Below are 14,550 nucleotides of genomic sequence, written 5' to 3'. Positions count from 1 at the left end.
GAAACCAGTCAAGGTTGGTGATCAGCAATAGCGCTGAATTCTGTGAACATGCTAGATGGGCACGTTTGCACACTAATCCAGACGTACTTTCACAGCTGTTCTATGACTCAGATGTTGAGGAGGAAGAGGAACTTGTTCCTGGGGACCGTGGTCCAGAGCAACAGGGTCCACCACAGGGACAGAGTCCAAGGCAGGGTCAGCTCAGGATCCCTCAGAGGGGGGAACCTAGAACCCCTCCTCAGGCAGTTTTCAAGTCTGAGCCAAGAGTGAGCCTTCCTCACCTGCTGGACCAGCTGTAAGGCCCAAGAGGCGCAGCAGGTCAGAGGGGGAAGACACTGAAGTTGAGGATGATTTAGCTGGACCCAGTGAGACAGAAGGGACACCAGGGTTCACACTGAGGAGATCAGCGAGGACAATAAGGCCTCCTGATCGGTATGACGCTTCAGGCATCTGGGTAGGTGCAGCCAGATGTGAACCTGAATCCTTCGAGGATATACAGAGTTTACCTCAGGAAGAAGCAAGTAAGTGGCACAAGGCAATGGACAAAGAGATGAGGTCCATGGAAGATCTAGGTGTGTTCTTGCTCACAGAGTTGCCACCGGGCAAACAGGCTGTGAGTTGCAGGTGGGTTTACCGACTTAAACCCACTGACGCTGGAGAACCACAGTATAAAGCTAGATTAGTGGCTCGAGGATTCACTCAGAGAAAGGGAATACACTTCACTGAGGTGTATTCGCCAACCTCACGAGCGGAGACTCTGAGGACGCTTTTAGCTGTTGCTGCACAGAGAGGTTGGAAGGTAAACCACTTTGATGTGGATGTTGCCTTCCTGAACTCAGATCTCCAGGAGGAGCTGTACATGCTTCCTCCTCCGGGGTTTGAGATCTTGAGGCAGGGTGTTGTGTGGAGATTGCACAAATCCATCTATGGATTACATCAATAAGCCAGAAACTGGAACATGTGCCTGAATGAAGCCTTAGAAGAGCTAGGTTTCAGAAGAAGTGTTGCTGATAGTTGCCTTTATTTGAGAGGCTCAGGCGCAACACAAGAGTACTTGCAGATTTATGTGATGATGTATTATTCTTTTCAGAGACAGATAAACAGGCAGAGAGGTTTGCCAGGGAGCTAGGTAAACGGTTCAAGCTCAAGCAGCTTGGAGCTGTCAAGAATTATTTAGGTGTGGATGTTGTCAGAGCACAAGATGGAAGTTTCTTGCTCAGTCAGAAAGGTAAAGTTGAACAACTGCTTCAGAAATTCAGGATGAGCGATTGTGCGGGAGTGAGAAGTCCTATGGAGACTAGTTTTGTGAAGGACAGTCAGCAAGTAGAACACGCTGTGTTCGAAAATGCTGAGGTGTTTCAGTCAGCCCTAGGGAGTTTGTTGTACTTGTCCCAATGGAGCAGACCAGATATAGCGTTTGCTGTCAATCTGCTCAGCAGGGAGGCCTCAAATCCTAGTGTGCAAGCCTGGAATGGCATCAAGAGAGTTCTGAGGTATTTGCAGGAAACCAAAGATTTTTGTCTTAGGTTGCCAGCGCAAGGTGAAGTCAAACTGACTTGTTTTGTGGACTCGGACTGGCCTAATCTTCAGGATCGCAAGTCCGTGTCTGGTCTAGTGGTGAAGTTTGGGAACTCAGTAGTTGGATGGAGGTCCAAGAAGCAGAGTCTTATAGTGCTCTCATCCACTGAAGCTGAGTTCAGTGCTCTTTCAGAGGTGTGCAGAGAGATAGAGTTCTACGCTTGTTTGGTCCAGGAACTCTGCGGAGAAAATTGTCTGCCGTACTTGTCTTCGAAGACAATCAGCCATGCCTTTGTTTGGCCGAGACGGGTCAATTCAAGGCCAGGACCAAACACCTAGACATTCACTTTCAGAATGTGTGTCAGAGTGTTCAGGAGGGGTTAGTTGCGTTGAAGTACTGTCCCTCCGCCAAGAACCTCGCTGATGGGTTCACAAAGCCACTCACCTTCCAAAGACATGGGGAGTTTTGTGAAGGTCTGGGTTTGGGGTGACCAAGGGTCAATATTCCCCCTCAGGCGCGAGACAAGAGGGGTTGTTGGGTGTACTGAAGGGTTAACCTTCTATGTCTCGAGCTTGAGGGGAAGAGCTTACAAAGGAAGTAAGCCAGGACGTGACGTAACAGCTTGTTATGCTGTGAAAGAGTGCTTTCGTTTTTGAGTTGGAGTGCGGCTTTCAGCCGAGAAAGATGTCTGAATTCTCTGAGGGAGTATTTGACTGTTTGACATGTAAATAAAGCGTTTAGATTAGAAGAAGCCATTTGGACTGATTTACTGTCCTTCTCACACATGAGATTTCGCTGTGCATCTGCTTAATTGCTTTCTCTGGAGCTACGTTGAAAACAGAAGCTGGCAGACGCTGGAAACCAGAAGCTCGCAGCGGGAGCGTAGCTAGACGAATAGAAGCAATAAATCTTCTGAACAGTGTAGGCAAGAAATGTTGGGGTCAATGCAAGCCAAGATGTTCCTATGGTGAATATATATCCTCAACGAAAGTCTGCACTGACTTTGGCTATGTCTTCTGCTGCAAACGGGCAGGTAATGTTCCCATGCTTTTAATGTGCTGGAGGAACAAGTGGGGATTTCTGGGTCAGGATCCTAGAGGGTGGGTAGATGTTGGTCCCATGAAGAACAGTGGGAGATGGAGCAAGTGTCCTTGAAAAGCTCTTGATACAGAAACTCATGGTTTCGGTTCACCAAAGAAATGGGCTTTGTTTTCATGTGTGAGTGGGGTGGGTGGGTGTTTTGGATCAGGTTAGCCATATTGATTTGTATGCTGTTGGTAGATTTTTTCCATTGTCTTGTTGGGCTGTGTATGTGATAAAGGGGAGAGCCATACTAGGGTGAAGGTGTCTTCTTCTATTTGTTCCCGTGTCAGTCTCAACAAATGAAAATGACTTGTAAAAATGTTGCATGGGAAAAAATATACAAGAGAGAGACATTGTGCACACTTTTGTAAATCAAGAAAAATCTTTAATAATAATAGAAAGAAACCAAAGAAATGGGCAAAATTGGGCTCTCTATAACTTTTTGGAACTTTTCTGAATTGCACGTATCATGTTGTGAGTTACACGCACACACACTTAATGGAAAATGCTTTGATACGTTGCTGACCTCTTTTTCTCTGCTCGGGTAAAATGTCCCATGAATTGACCATGAAATGTTTGGGTAGATGCAAGCCAAAATGTTCCCATGGGGAATATGTGTTGTCCGCTGGTTCCTGCTCTGTTCCTGGCTTCTTCCTTTGCTGTAGAAAGCCAGGTAATGGCTGCCTTCATGTCACCTTTGCAGACATCTTTGTAACGCAGACTGGGTCTGCTAATGGGCCTAGTACCAGAAGCCAGCTGCCCATAGAGCACCTCCTTGGGGATCCTGTTATCTTCCATTCTGTGGGCGTGACCAAGCCAGCATAGATGTTGATGAGACAGGAGCGCAAACATGCTAGGAATGTGGCTTGGGAAAACGCATCATTGTTTGAGACTCTCCCCTGTTGTGAGGTAACCCAAATCTCCCTGACACAGCACATGTGGAAGGTGTTGGGTTGTCACTCCTGGCGGTTGTAAGAGAGGAGTTATTTACTTTGCTTGAAAGTGAATTTCAAAGCCGTCATTTCCTAATGAACTGTGAGATGGACAGGAATTACTGAGAAGCCCAATGAGAGATTGAATGAGTAGCTTTTAGAAGCCCTTGAGTTCCAATGGATGGAGATACACATGGATCATCAAGACAAACAGTCCTCTGGTTATTCTCTCTGGAACTGTATTAATGGTGTTCAGAGACATACTTCTTTTCAATATTTAAAATACTTCTGATATTTCCAAATGCTTAGAGATGCTGATGATCTATTATCTGTTTCAGGAATGCCACAAGGATTGATTTCTGCTGCATCTCTGAATCTTCGGGGTAGATGCAAGTCTAGATGTTCGTATGGTGAATTTGTGTCTCCAGCAGTAGTGTGCCCTATTCCTGGCACCCTATTCTGCTGCAAATGGCCAGGTAAAATGCTTTTAATGCACTAGAGCAACAAGGGGACCAGGTAAAATGCCCCATGAATGGACCACGAAATGTTAGGGTAGATGCATGTCAAAATGTTCCCATAGTGAATATGTGTCTTCTGCAAGACCCTGCTCTGTTCCTGGCTTTGTCCTTTGCTGTAGAAAACCAGGCAAAACCTGGAAATTCTGGACGAGTGGTGGTTTGTGGGCACAGCACAGCAATGGCCTGCCCAGGGTTTGTCTTGCAGCACAGCCATTGGAGAACATGCCTCAGCAGCCACACAACCTTGCAGCAAGATGTCCGATTTGAATGGGCCAATCCAAGAATACTGCCCCAAGAATTGACGCTGTAGCTAATAAATTATTATTATTCATAATAATAATAATAATAATAATAATAATAATAATAAATAATAAATATTATAATAATAATAATAATAATAATAATAATAATAATAATAATAATAATAAAATAATAATTATTATTATTTATTTATACCCTGCCCATCTGGCTGGGTTCCCCCAGCCACTCTGGGCAGCTTCCAAGAAAAGTAAAACATTTTTTAAAATTGTGGTTAAATGCAATTCAGGATGTTCCAATGGTAAAAATCTGTCTTCAGCAAGACCCTCTCTATTCCTGGCATGGCAGCTGTAATAGGTAATATTCAAAAGCTTTTTACATGGTAGAACAACTGTAGTATTGGAAAATTCTTGGTAAAGTAGGTAGTGGAGGATTATTGGCATCCGTCTGTCTTGGAAGACAATGGAGGAATGTAACTGTGGGGGGTGAGGTCACTCCTGGTGGTTGTAAGAGAGGAATCACTTGTGAACTGTGAGATGGACAGGGATACTGAGAAGCCCAATGAGAGATTGACTGAGTAGAACTGAGTAGATGGACTTAGTAGAAATGTTATAAGGAGTTATGTACAATTTTTTAAAAAAAATTCTAGGGTTTTTTCCTTTTATGGTGAGATAAGGCCAAAATAAATTAAGATAATTAAAGGACAGAATATAGTGAAAGATGGAAAGGATTTGCTGAGATAATTAATAACTAGAATACAAAAGAGGGAGGTGTGAGGAGGTCAAGGAAATAAGTTAACGAAGATAAGAATATGGAATTATTGGATTTGTTTTTAAATTTACTTTTTTGTTTTTGTTTTTGATGTTGGTGTATTGTATTCTTTTTTTATTCTCTTTTTATTGATTTGTATTGTTAATTCTGTTTTTTCGCTTCTCCTGTTTTTCTTTCTTTCTCTCTCTTGTAACTTTAAATTTCCAATAAATATTATTTAAAAAATAAATAAAAAATAAAGAAGCACTGTAAAAGCTGAGATATATTGTTAAAAGGAAATGGATGATTGGAGGGAGGACTAATGACAATATAGAACAGAAGAAATGCGTAACTAAGAGTTAAAAATGGATGATTGTCAGTGAAGCTGAAGGAAGTTCATAAATGTTAAATTTGTGAAAACTTGGATTAAACTATATCTATGTTGGAAAATTAATAAAAAGTATTTTTTAAAAAAGAGAGTTAAAAAATGGGACAATGTCACTGGATAAAAACTATGGCATTTAGCTGTTGAACCATTTTTTCTATGTATAAGGGAAGATGTTAATGGTTCCTTTTCTCCTTTGCTGAAGTGTCCCAAGGATTGGTTCACAGTGTAGGCAAGAAATGTCAATGCAAGTCAACATGTGGCAACAGTGAATATGCATCTTCAGCAAGAGCCTGTTCTAATCCAGACTTTGTCTTCTGCTGCAAAAAGCGAGGTAATATTCCCATACTTTTATTGTGCTGGAGCAACAATGACGCATGTGTGGGATTTCTGGGTCACGATCTCAGTGGGTGGGTAGATATTGGCCCTGTGCAGGGCAATGGGAAATGGAACAAGTGTCTTTGAAAAAGCTCTTGAATTTGCAGGGATGTAAAAACTCATGGCTATGAAGTATCAAAGAACCAGAGGGAAAGGAGCTCTTTGGCTATTTTTGGAAATGGAAACCTGACAAAACTTTATTTGAACTGTTGATAGATTGAATTCTCTCTACATTATTATTATTATTATTATTATTATGCTCTGATATGTTGATGATCTCTTGTTCTCTGTCAAGATAAAGAGCCTAAACAATTGACAAATGCTGCAGCTCAGAAATGTGTGGGTAGATGCAAGGCAAGATGTTCCAAGGGTGAAAAGGTGTCTTCAACATGTTCCTGCTCTATTCCTGGCTTCGTCTTTTGCTGTCACAATCCAGGTAATATCCCAAAAAATTCTTTGTGCTAGAACAACTATAATATATTCAGGGTTTTCTGGGTAAGTCACACAACACGTGGGTAGATGGGAATTATTTACATTGTCTTCTCAAGAATTGCAGTATATTTTGTTTTCTAATTAATCAACAGGAATTAAAGTGAAGCCGATTGAGTGATTGAATGAGAGGGTTATAATGGTCCTTGGATTTGCTGGGATAGACAAACTCATAGATTCCTGTTCATCAAAGAAATAGGCAGATTCCTGTTCATCAAAGAAATAGGCAGAGCTGTCCGTTTATTTTCATAAATGGGCAGCCTTTTCTAACTTCAAAGAAATGGACTTATGGGGTTTTATCCAACAAACTCATCTCACTTGTGCAAGAACTTCTGTTTGTAAGCAGCTTGTGGATGGCACAAGGTGATATAGGAAAAAGACAAGGAGAGATGTTCCATTCCTCAGGTTGAAGTCATTGTTACAATGTGAATGAATTCATTGGATACAAACCATGGTATTTAGAAATTAAACGGCTTTTAAAAAATATATATTTTCTATGTGCATGGGAAGATATTGATGGTATCTTCTCTGTTTTTCCAAAGTGTCTCACGGATTGGTCCGCCCTGAAGGCAAAAAATGTCATGGTCAATGCAAGGTAATATGTGGCCCCAGTGAATATGCAACAAGAGTCTGCTCTAATCCCGACTTTGTCTTCTGTTGTAAAAAGCAAGGTAATGTTCCCATGCTTTTAAAGTGGTGGAGGAACAATGATGAGAGGGGGGGATTTCTGGGTCAGTATTCCAGCGGGTGGGTACATGCTGGTCTTGAGAAAAACCGTGGGAGATGGAACCCGTGTCTTAGAAAAGCTGTTGAATTTGCTGGGATATAGAAACTCATGGTTTTAGTTCATCAAATAACTACTCAAACTCTGGTTTTGGAAATAACAGCCCCATATTACTTTTTCTTGCAGTAGACTTGGTTTGAGAGATTAAATTTGCTTTGTATTTCCTCCAACTGCTTATGGCAGGAGTGTGAGGCATTCATGGAAAAGAGTTTTTGCTCAATGCAACGTATCAGCAGAGAAACTGAAGGTGCCGTGTTACATGGTTCAGTATAGCATGGCGAGCTAGCATGGCAAGATGCTTGTGCATCTCTCTGTATACTTGTATCTCACAAGGTTTACTTCAAAGCCCATAACTGTATTACAGTAGACTAGTTCAAGATGTAAGAGCATCTTTTAAAGTTTACGTGGCTAGCATGTTTATGCTTGTCTTGTAAGGTAAAGGTAAAGGGACCCCTGACTATTAGGTCTAGTCGTCCGCCGACTCTGGGGTTGCGGTGCTCATCTCGCTTTATTGGCCGAGGGAGCCGGTGTTTGTTCACAAACAGCTTCTGGGTCATGTGGCCAGCATGTCTAAGCTGCTTCTGGCAAACCAGAGCAGCACACGGAAATGTCGTTCACCTTCCCACCGGAGCGGTACCTATTTATCTACTTGAACTTTGACGGGCTTTCGAACTGCTAGGTTGGCAGGAGCAGGGACCGAGCAACGGGAGGTCACCCCGTCGTGGGGATTCGAACCGCCAACCTTCTGATTGGCAAGTCCTAGGCTCTGTGGTTTAACCCACAGCGCCACCCGCGTCCCTTGCTTGACTTGTACCATGAGACAATAAGCACTTTCTAGTCTAAACTGTAGTGAGTGATGGTGGGCCCAAGTTTCACAGGACATCAAACTCTTCATTCTCCCTCCCTCATTATATGGAAATATGTGGATGATATCTTCTCTGTTTTTCTAAAGTGTCTCACGGATTGGTCCGCCCTGAAGGCAAGAAATGTCATGGTCAATGCAAGTTAGCATGTAGCCACAGTGAATATGCATCTTCAACAAGAGTCTGCTCTAATCCCGACTTTGTCTTCTGTTGTAAAAAGCAAGGTAATATTCCCATGCTTTTAATGTGGTGGGGTAACAATGATGTGAGGGGGGATTTCTGGGTCAGGATTCCAGTGGGTGGGTACATGCAGTGGCGGAGCTTCATGATCCGGAACTGGGTGATGGACAGCAGGTGGGGCGGGGCTGGCGCGCGTCCTAGGGGCGGGGCACGCCTCCTGCACTCCTCTTCCTCCGCCAGTGGGTACATGCTGGTCTTGAGAAAAATAGAGGGAGATGGAACCCGTAATTTTGGAAAGCTGATGAATTTGCTGAGATACCAAAACTCATGGTTTTAGTTAATCAAATAACTGCTCAAACTTTGCTTTTGTAAATAAAAATCTCATATATATTTTTCTTGCAGTAGACTTGTTTTGAGCGACTATATTTGCTTTGTATTTTCTCTATGTATGGGAAATTCTTTGAGATACAGTGGTACCTCGGGTTACATACGCTTCAGGTTACATATGCTTCAGCTTACAGACTCCTCTAACCAAGAAATAGTACCTCGGGTTAAGAACTTTGCTTCAGGATGAGAACAGAAATTGTGCTCCGGCGGCACAGCAGCAGCAGGAGGATCCATTAGCTAAAGTGTTGCTTCAGGTTAAGAACAGTTTCAGGTTAAGAACAGACCTCCAAAACTTATTAAGTACTTAACCTTAGGTACCACTGCATTGATGTATCTTCAGATAACATGCCTAAACAATTGGTTTTTAATCCAACAATGACCATCCAATCACAAAGGGATTTTGCTTATGGCAGGAGTGTGAGTCATTCAAGGAAAAGCGTTTTTGCTCAGTGCAACATATCGGCAGAGAAGCTGAAGGTTACATGTTGTATGGTTCAGCATAGCATGGTGAGCTAGCATGGCAAAATGCTTGTGCATCTCTCTGTATACTTGCATCTTGCAAGGTTTACTTCAAAGCCCAGAACTGTATTACAGTAGATTAGTTCAAGATGTACCAGCATCTTGTAAAGTTTATGTGGCTAGCATGTTTATTCTTGTCTTGTGCCGTAAGATAAGAAACACTTTCTACTCTAGACTGAAGTGGGTGATGGTGAGCCCAAGTTTCACATATGAAGGACTAACTGATTGCCAGAAGATCATGGCATCTCTGAATCCTTTGGAACAGATTTAGTGGTGCTGGCAGAGAGAGCAGAGGAAAGAAAACCTCCATTTCACAGGTGGATATTTTTGTGAAAATGGGATCGTGCCACTGGGAATTGACCCATAGTATTTAGACATCAAACTCTTCATTCTCCCTCCCTCATTATATGGAAAGATGTGGATGGTATCTTCTCTGTTTTTCCAAAGTGTCTCACGGATTGGTCCGCCCTGAAGGCAAGAAATGTCATGGTCAATGCAAGTTAGCATGTGGCCCCAGTGAATATGCAACAAGAGTCTGCTCTAATCCCGACTTTGTCTTCTGTTGTAAAAAGGAAGGTAATATTCCCATGCTTTTAATGTGGTGGAGGAACAGTGATGAGAGGGGGCATTTCTGGGTCAGGATTCCAGTGGGTGGGTACATGCTGGTCTTTTGAAAAACAGTGGGAGATGGAACCCGTGTCTTTGAAAAGTTGGTGAATTTGCTGATATAGAGAAACTCATGGTTTTAGTTCATCAAATAACGGCTCAGACTTTGGTTTTGGAAATAACAGCCTCATATGATGTTTTCTTGTAGTAGACTTGTTTAGAGAGTACATTTGCTTTGCATTTCTCTATTTATGGGAAATGCTTTGAGATTTTGATGATTTCTTGTTCAGATAAAGTGCCTAAACAATTGACCAAAGCCTGAGAGAGATTGACTTGGATGTTTTCTCCAACAATGTCCTTCCGATTGCAAAGAGACTTTTGCTTATGGCAGGAGTGTGAGGCATTCAAGGAAAAGAGTTTTTGCTCAGTGCAACATATCAGCAGAGAAGCTGAAGGTTCCATGTTTGATGGTTCCGTATAGCATGGCAAAATGCTTGTGCATCTCTCTGTATACTTGCATTTCGCAAGGTTTACTTCTAAGCCCAGAAAGGTATTATAGTAGGCTAATTTACGATGTACCAGCATCTTTTAAAGGTTATGTGGCTAGCATGTTTATGCTTGTCTTGTGCCATGGAACAATAAACACTTTCTACTCGAAACTGAAGTGAGTGATGGTGGGCCCAAGTTTCACAGGTTAAGGACTACCTGACTGCTAAAAAATCATGGCATCTTTGAATACCTTGGAACAGTTTTAATGGTGCTGGCAGAGAGAGCAGTGGAAAGAAAACCTCCATTTCACATGTGGTTGTTTTTGTGAAAATGGTGCCACAGGCAATAGACCCATAGTATTTAGACATCAAATGGGACATGGGTGGCGCTGTGGGTTAAACCACAGAGCCTAGGACTTGCTGATCAGAAGGTCGGCAGTTCGAATCTCTGCAATAGGGTGAACTCGACTGGACCTAATGGTCAGGGGTCCCTTTACCTTTACCTATTTAGATATCAGACCCTTAATTTTCCCTCCCTCATTATATGGAAAGATGTGGATGGTATCTTCTCTGTTTTTCTAAAGTGTCTCACGGATTTGTCCACCCTGAAGGCAAGAAATGTCATGGTCAATGCAAGGTAACATGTGGCCACAGTGAATATGCATCTTCAACAAGAGTTTGCTCTAATCCTGACTTTGTCTTCTGTTGTAAAAAGCAAGGTAATATTCCCATGCTTTTAATGTGGTGGAGGAACTATGATAAATGGGGGGATTTCTGGGTCAGGATTCCCGTGGGTGGGTACCTGCTGGTCTTGAGAAAAACCATGGGAGATGGAACCCGTGTCTTAGAACAGCTGTTGAATTTGCTGGCATATAGAATCCTGTTCATCAAAGAAATAGGCAGAGCTGTCCGTTTATTTTCATAAATGGGCAGCCTTTTCTAACTTCAAAGAAATGGACTTATGGGGTTGTATCCAACAAACTCATTTCACTTGTGCAAGAACTTCTGTTTGTAAGCAGCTTGTGGATGGCACAAAGTGATATAGGAAAAAGACAACGAGAGATGTTCGAGATGTTCCATTCCTCAGGTTGAAGTCATTGTTACAATGGGAATGAATTCATTGGCTACAAACCATGGTATTTAGAAATTAAACGGCTTTTTAAAAATATATATTTTCTATGTGCATGGGAAGATATTGATGGTATCTTCTCTGTTTTTCCAAAGTGTCTCACGGATTGGTCCGCCCTGAAGGCAAGAAATGTCATGGTCAATGCAAGGTAACATGTGGCCACAGTGAATATGCTTCTTCAACAAGAGTCTGCTCTGATCCCGACTTTGTCTTCTGTTGTAAAAAGCAAGGTAATATTCCCATGCTTTTAATGTGCTGGAGGAACTATGATGAATGGGGGGATTTCTGGGTCAGGATTCCCGTGGGTGGGTAGCTGCTGGTCTCCAAAAACAGTTGGAGATGGAACCAGCTGAAAATCTCTTGAATTTGCAAGGATGCATAAAATCATGGTTTGGGTTCATCAAATAAATGGGGAAATGGCCACATTGGTTATACTTGGAAATAGAAACCTTATGACTTTGAGATGTTGATGATCTCTTGATCTCTGTTCATGTAAAGTCTCCCGACGACTGAACAAAAAATGTTTGGGTACGTGCAAGTCAAGCTGTTCCCATGGTGAAAATGTGTCATCAAGAAGATCTTGCTCTGCTCCCGGCTTTGTCCTTTGCTGCCAAAAGCCAGAGAACATCACAATACTTTCTTTGTGCTAGAAGAACTATTATATACATATATTCTTCCAAAAGCATCTCAGAAACATGGTGTCACCACTGAAGAGACCTGTTCTCGTGTTGCCAGCTTCCAGACCTCTTGTGGAAGAGGCACACAAAGACAGGCCTCAGATTATAATCAAAGGGTCCAGGCTGGTTCATATGGGAAGAGGCGGTTCTTGAGGTATTGTGATCCTGAGCTGTGTAAGGCTTTATAAGTAAAACCAGCAATTTGAATTGGGTCCCAAAACTAACCGGCAGCCAGTGCAGTCAGGCTAGGATTAGTGTGATATGCTCAAACCGCCTTGCCCTTGTGAGCAACCTGGCCACTGAATTCTGCAGCGGCTTAAGTTTCCAAAGCAATTTGTGCTGCAATAATCTAACACAGATGTTAAAAAGGACCCCTGATGGTTAAGTCCAGTTGCGAATGACTCTGGGGTTGTGGCGCTCATCTCGCTATACTGGCCGAGGGAGCTGACGTTTGTCCGCAGATAGTTTTTCTGGGTCATGCGGCCAGCATGACTAAGTCGTTTCTGGCGAAACCAGAGCAGCGCACGGATATGCCGTTTACCTTCTTGCCAGAGAGGTACCTGTTTATCTAATTGCACTTGACGTGCTTTCGAACTGCTAGGTTAGCAGGAGCTGGGACAGAGCAACGGGAGCTCACCCTGTTGTGGGGATTCGAACCACCGACCTTCCGATCGGCAAGCCCAAGGCTCAGTGGTTTACACCACAGCGCCACCCACATCCCAAACATATAGGTTGTTGTTGTTGTTGTTTAGTTGTTTAGTCATGTCTGACTGTTCGTGACCCCATGGACCAGAGCATGCCAGGCACTCTTGTCTTCCACTGCCTCCCATAGCTTGGTCAAACTCATCTTCGTAGCTTTGGTTACCAGAGTATAAATGACAGAAGTTAGGCTGCCACTGTCCAAATAGGGGTGCAGCTGGGCCACTACCTGAAGCTGATGGAAAGCACTTTGGGCCACTGAGGCCGCCTGAGCCTCAAGCAACAGCAAAGTACTATGTAGCTGCTCCTTCAGATGGAGTGTAATCCCATCGAAAGCAGGCAACCTCCCATCCACCTAGTCTATGGAACCACCCACTAACGGTGCTTCAGTCTTATATGGCTTGAGCTTCAGTTTGTTATATACTCAGGGAGTTCTTTGTAATCCACACAGTGTGTGGAAATTCCAACAAATCTTGTTTTCTAAGGAATTGCAGAGTAGACAGGCATTGCTGTGAAGCCAAATGAATGCTTGCAAGAATGGCTTTTAACGCCTTTTGGATTTGCAGAGATTACATGTTGTAAAGGTAAAGGTAAAGGTACCCCTGCCCATATGGGCCAGTCTTGGCAGACTCTAGGGTTGTGTGCCCATCTCACTCAAAGAGGCTGGGGGCCAGCGCTGTCCGAAGACACTTCCGGGTCAATGGCCAGCGTGACATCGCTGCTCTGGCGAGCCAGAGCTGAACACGGAAACGCCGTTTACCTTCCCGCTAGTAAGCGGTCCCTATTTATCTACTTGCACCCGAGAGTGCTTTCGAACTGCTAGGTTGGCAGGTGCTGGGACCGAACAGCGGGAGCGCACCCCACCGCGGGGATTCGAACCGCCGACCTTACGATCGGCAAGCCCTAGGCACTGAGGCTTTAACCCACAGCGCCACCCGCATCCCTGATTCCATGTTGAGGTCAATGCAAATCAAGATGCTCCAGTGCTGATAATCTGTCTTCCACAAGAGCCTGTGATAATGCTGCCTACATCTTCTGTTGTAAAAAGCCAAATAAAAGAGACTTTCTGGATCAGGATACCAAGGGGTGGGTAGATGCTGCTCTTGTGAAAAACAGTGAGAGGTGGAAGGAGTGTCTTTGAAAAGCCCTTGAATTTGCAGGAATACAGAAACTCATGGTTTGGGTTCATCAAAGAAACCGAGGAAAAGGTGCTCTCTGGTTGTTTTTGTTAGTGGAAACCTTATATGACTTTTTTGAAGTGGGTTTATGGTACGGAGAGGTTAAATTCTTTTTGTGCATGTGGAATTTTTAATACTATGGGGAAATGCTCTGAGATGTTGATGATCTCTTGTCTTCTCTTTTGATAAAGTGCCCCAAAGATTGCCTGACCCTGTAGCTAAGCAACCTGAGTGTGTATGCAAGTTCAGATGTTCCTATGATGAAGATGCAAATTCAGAAGCATTGTGCCCGATTCCTGGCTTTGTTTTCTGCTGTAAAATTACGACAGGTAATGTTTCTATTTATTTATCACAAGGCAGAAAAAATGTAATATCTGGACAAAGGCTACCAATGGTGGGAACGTTTTTTTTTTAAAAAAAACCTTATTAAAAAATCAAAAGTACAAAATTACAAGTGCACAGATTGAGGTAAGACACAAAGAAGAAGAAGAAACGGAAAATAGTACCTATGTGGGGGGACGGGACAAAACAACAACAACCAAAATATTTTGTGTACCTTGCGAAATGGGGAGGGGAAATGGGGAATTTGCTGGGATACCAAAACTCATGGTTTTAGTTAATCAAATAACTGCTCAAACTTTGCTTTTGTAAATAAAAATCTCATATATTTTTTTCTTGCAGTACACTTGTTTTGAGCGACTATATTTGCTTTGTATTTTCTCTATTTA

The 14,550-nt window shown here is 42.9% G+C and overlaps 1 protein-coding gene across 1 annotated transcript in view; it reads left to right on the top strand.

Annotated features, from left to right (window-relative positions):
• Positions 1–14,550, top strand: part of LOC310673917 (uncharacterized protein) — a 45,987-nt gene that overhangs the window by 6,685 nt on the left and 24,752 nt on the right. The window contains exons 5-9 of the mRNA XM_083432738.1: positions 3,873–4,010; positions 5,651–5,779; positions 6,119–6,259; positions 6,855–6,983; positions 8,049–8,183. Coding sequence (XP_083288864.1) covers positions 3,873–4,010; positions 5,651–5,779; positions 6,119–6,259; positions 6,855–6,983; positions 8,049–8,183 — 672 coding nt within the window. The remainder of the gene's footprint in view (positions 1–3,872; positions 4,011–5,650; positions 5,780–6,118; positions 6,260–6,854; positions 6,984–8,048; positions 8,184–14,550) is intronic.

Source organism: Podarcis tiliguerta, assembly GCF_965153285.1.
Source record: "Podarcis tiliguerta genome assembly, chromosome: 3".
Taxonomy (NCBI): Eukaryota; Metazoa; Chordata; class Lepidosauria; order Squamata; family Lacertidae; genus Podarcis; species Podarcis tiliguerta.
Note: the sequence above shows the minus strand (reverse complement) of the source record. Positions and strands in the feature narration are given on the sequence as shown.